General features: G+C 38.7%; 1 protein-coding gene across 1 annotated transcript; it reads left to right on the plus strand.

The window, feature by feature from the left end:
• The first annotated feature begins 431 nt into the window (after positions 1 to 431).
• On the plus strand, positions 432 to 2,194 carry LOC112511014. Its single transcript, XM_025116369.1, has 3 exons — positions 432 to 713; positions 886 to 952; positions 1,056 to 2,194. Exons 1-3 carry the CDS (start codon positions 636 to 638, stop codon positions 1,874 to 1,876), a joined length of 966 nt encoding a protein of 321 aa, XP_024972137.1. The 5' UTR covers positions 432 to 635; the 3' UTR covers positions 1,877 to 2,194.

Consider the following 2,194-nt stretch of genomic DNA (forward strand, 5'->3'; position numbering starts at 1 on the left):
TAAAATAAAAAGTAATAATAACAAAAGAACAAAAAGACACAAAAAATCATAAAAAAAAAATCATCTTGAAGCCTATTTAAAAGTGTCAATAATAATCCATAAGGGTGTCATTAGCCTCCCTTTATTTATAGGAATTAAAACTATTTTTATAATTTGTAGTTTAGTCTAAAAAAAGTTAAATATGATTCTTTTTAAACGGAAGTTAAATTATGACTTAATAACCTACCGAAACTAGGCCTGCGGATATTTTGGCCTAAAGGTGTCGTTTAACTTATCGAAACGACAACGTCTAGCTTTATGCTATAGCCAATCATCAACCTCCACGTTGATGGCAAATTACGATATTACCGACCACAAGAAGGGCATAATTGTAAACATGGCAATATAAATCGGAGTTCAGTGGTGCAAATGGTTCTGTAAATGGTGTGGAAAAAGGGCCGAACAAAAAAAGCAAACCAGTTTCCGTTGTTTATTTATCCACGTAAAAATTTCAATTTCAATTTCAGTTTCAGTTTCTTTTTTAAAAGTCTCTCGAATCTTTCTGTTGTATATATACATAATCTTCGATTTTGGAGATATTTTGCGGACGGGGTTCGATTCGATCTGGGTATTTTAGGGTTAAAGAATTCTCTGCTATGGGTTACGATTCGATGACGAATGTTTCCATCCCCACTGCGGCATCAAAAGCCAAGGAAATTGGCAAGAAAAAGAGGGTAAAATTTGTGTAATCTTCTATCATGGATCTTGGTTTTGTTTTGTTGTTTCTTTTGATGCATTATATGATGGTGATGAAAGGGTGTTGTTTACTCGTTTTGGCAAAATGTTGTATATTTGTGTTTTCGCTAAATTGTCTGAAAACTTGGGGATTTTTGTTTGGTTTTGAAGGTGAATAGGACGGCCAAATTGAAGCAGAGCAAGCTCGATGTTCGTCGTGAACAGTGGCTTTCCCAAGGTGATTTAGTCTCTGTTTATCTATGTATCATTGAATTGTTTTTTTTTTTTGGAATTTTAGGTTTATCGACTAGTGGATAACCAATTGGGTAATTTGTTTACAGTGAAGAACAAGGGGTGTAAGGAGGAAATTAACGGTGCTAATGGTGTGAAAATGCATTCTCCGGACGTCCATGAACGGAATGATGACCGGCCGCTGATGAAATTGGAGATTAATCCTGTTGGTGAAGAGACTGAGGGCATTACGAATCATTACAGTGATTCTGATTCACCATCCAACAGCCCTATTAGTCACACGAGTAGCGTTTTCGGGAGTAACAGATCACGTTCTCCTTTTACCAGCAGCAGTAGTAGTAGCAGCGGTGGTTGTTGTTCAGGAAGCATGGCTGAAGAAGATGATGGCGACAATGGGTGTTTGGACGATTGGGAAGCCATTGCTGATGCTTTAGCAGCTGATGACCTTAAAAACGATAATCATGAATCCCCTGAACCTCCCCAGTTGAATTCACTCCCCCCACCTGAGCCAGAGCCTGTGAATGTTACAATGGTGGGTCAAGATGGTTGCTGTGCTCGAGCCTGGAGACCGGATGATATTTTCCGTCCACAGAGTCTGCCAAACTTGCTAAAACAAAACAGCTTCCCCATGAATTCGAACCAGCTTTATGGCTTTGGAGCCATTGAATTTGGTTTCAAGAAAGTCACTTCTCCTCCATCAACATGCCCAATATGCTGTGAAGATCTTGACTTAACCGACACGAGTTTTCTTCCTTGCCCGTGTGGCTACAGGCTTTGCCTTTTCTGTCACAAAAGAATTCTTGAAGATGATGGCCGTTGTCCAGGCTGCAGGAAGGAATATGACCACCATGGCCAGGGTAATGCATCTTTAAAGCTAGGCCGTTCTTGCAGCATGATCCCCAGGCATTAGAAAAGTAACCGGTTCCTTTGAGTATGTATTATGGCCTATCTTTTCACATATCTTGCTTGTCCTTTTTACTGTTCGAAACTGCTTTAGTGCCAGATGTGTCAATAGTAATGCAGATCTCTTATCGGTTTGAACTATTTGTTTAGCAATGTGATGATTCTATAGAGGATTAGTTTGTATGTGAATAGATAAGGTAGTATAGAAATTGAATACGAATCCATCATTTGGATTACAATGCAAATTAAAGGTGTCTTTGAACCTTTTCGAATTAATCCATCAGCAGAATAATAAGGAGAGTTGAAGCTTTCCATGGTATTTATG

The sequence above is a fragment of the Cynara cardunculus genome (genome assembly GCF_001531365.2).
Source record: "Cynara cardunculus var. scolymus isolate 2C chromosome LG 4, CcrdV1, whole genome shotgun sequence".
In the NCBI taxonomy this organism is placed as follows: Eukaryota; Viridiplantae; Streptophyta; class Magnoliopsida; order Asterales; family Asteraceae; genus Cynara; species Cynara cardunculus.

What these genes read in the sequence shown, in the direction of transcription:
- LOC112511014 (XM_025116369.1), top strand. Translation starts at nt 636, where the DNA reads ATGGGTTACGATTCGATGACGAATGTTTCCATCCCCACTGCGGCATCA. An exon ending in AAATTGGCAAGAAAAAGAGG is followed by an intron (nt 714 to 885) that starts GTAAAATTTGTG and finishes TTGGTTTTGAAG; the next exon opens with GTGAATAGGACGGCCAAATT. An exon ending in TGAACAGTGGCTTTCCCAAG is followed by an intron (nt 953 to 1,055) that starts GTGATTTAGTCT and finishes ATTTGTTTACAG; the next exon opens with TGAAGAACAAGGGGTGTAAG.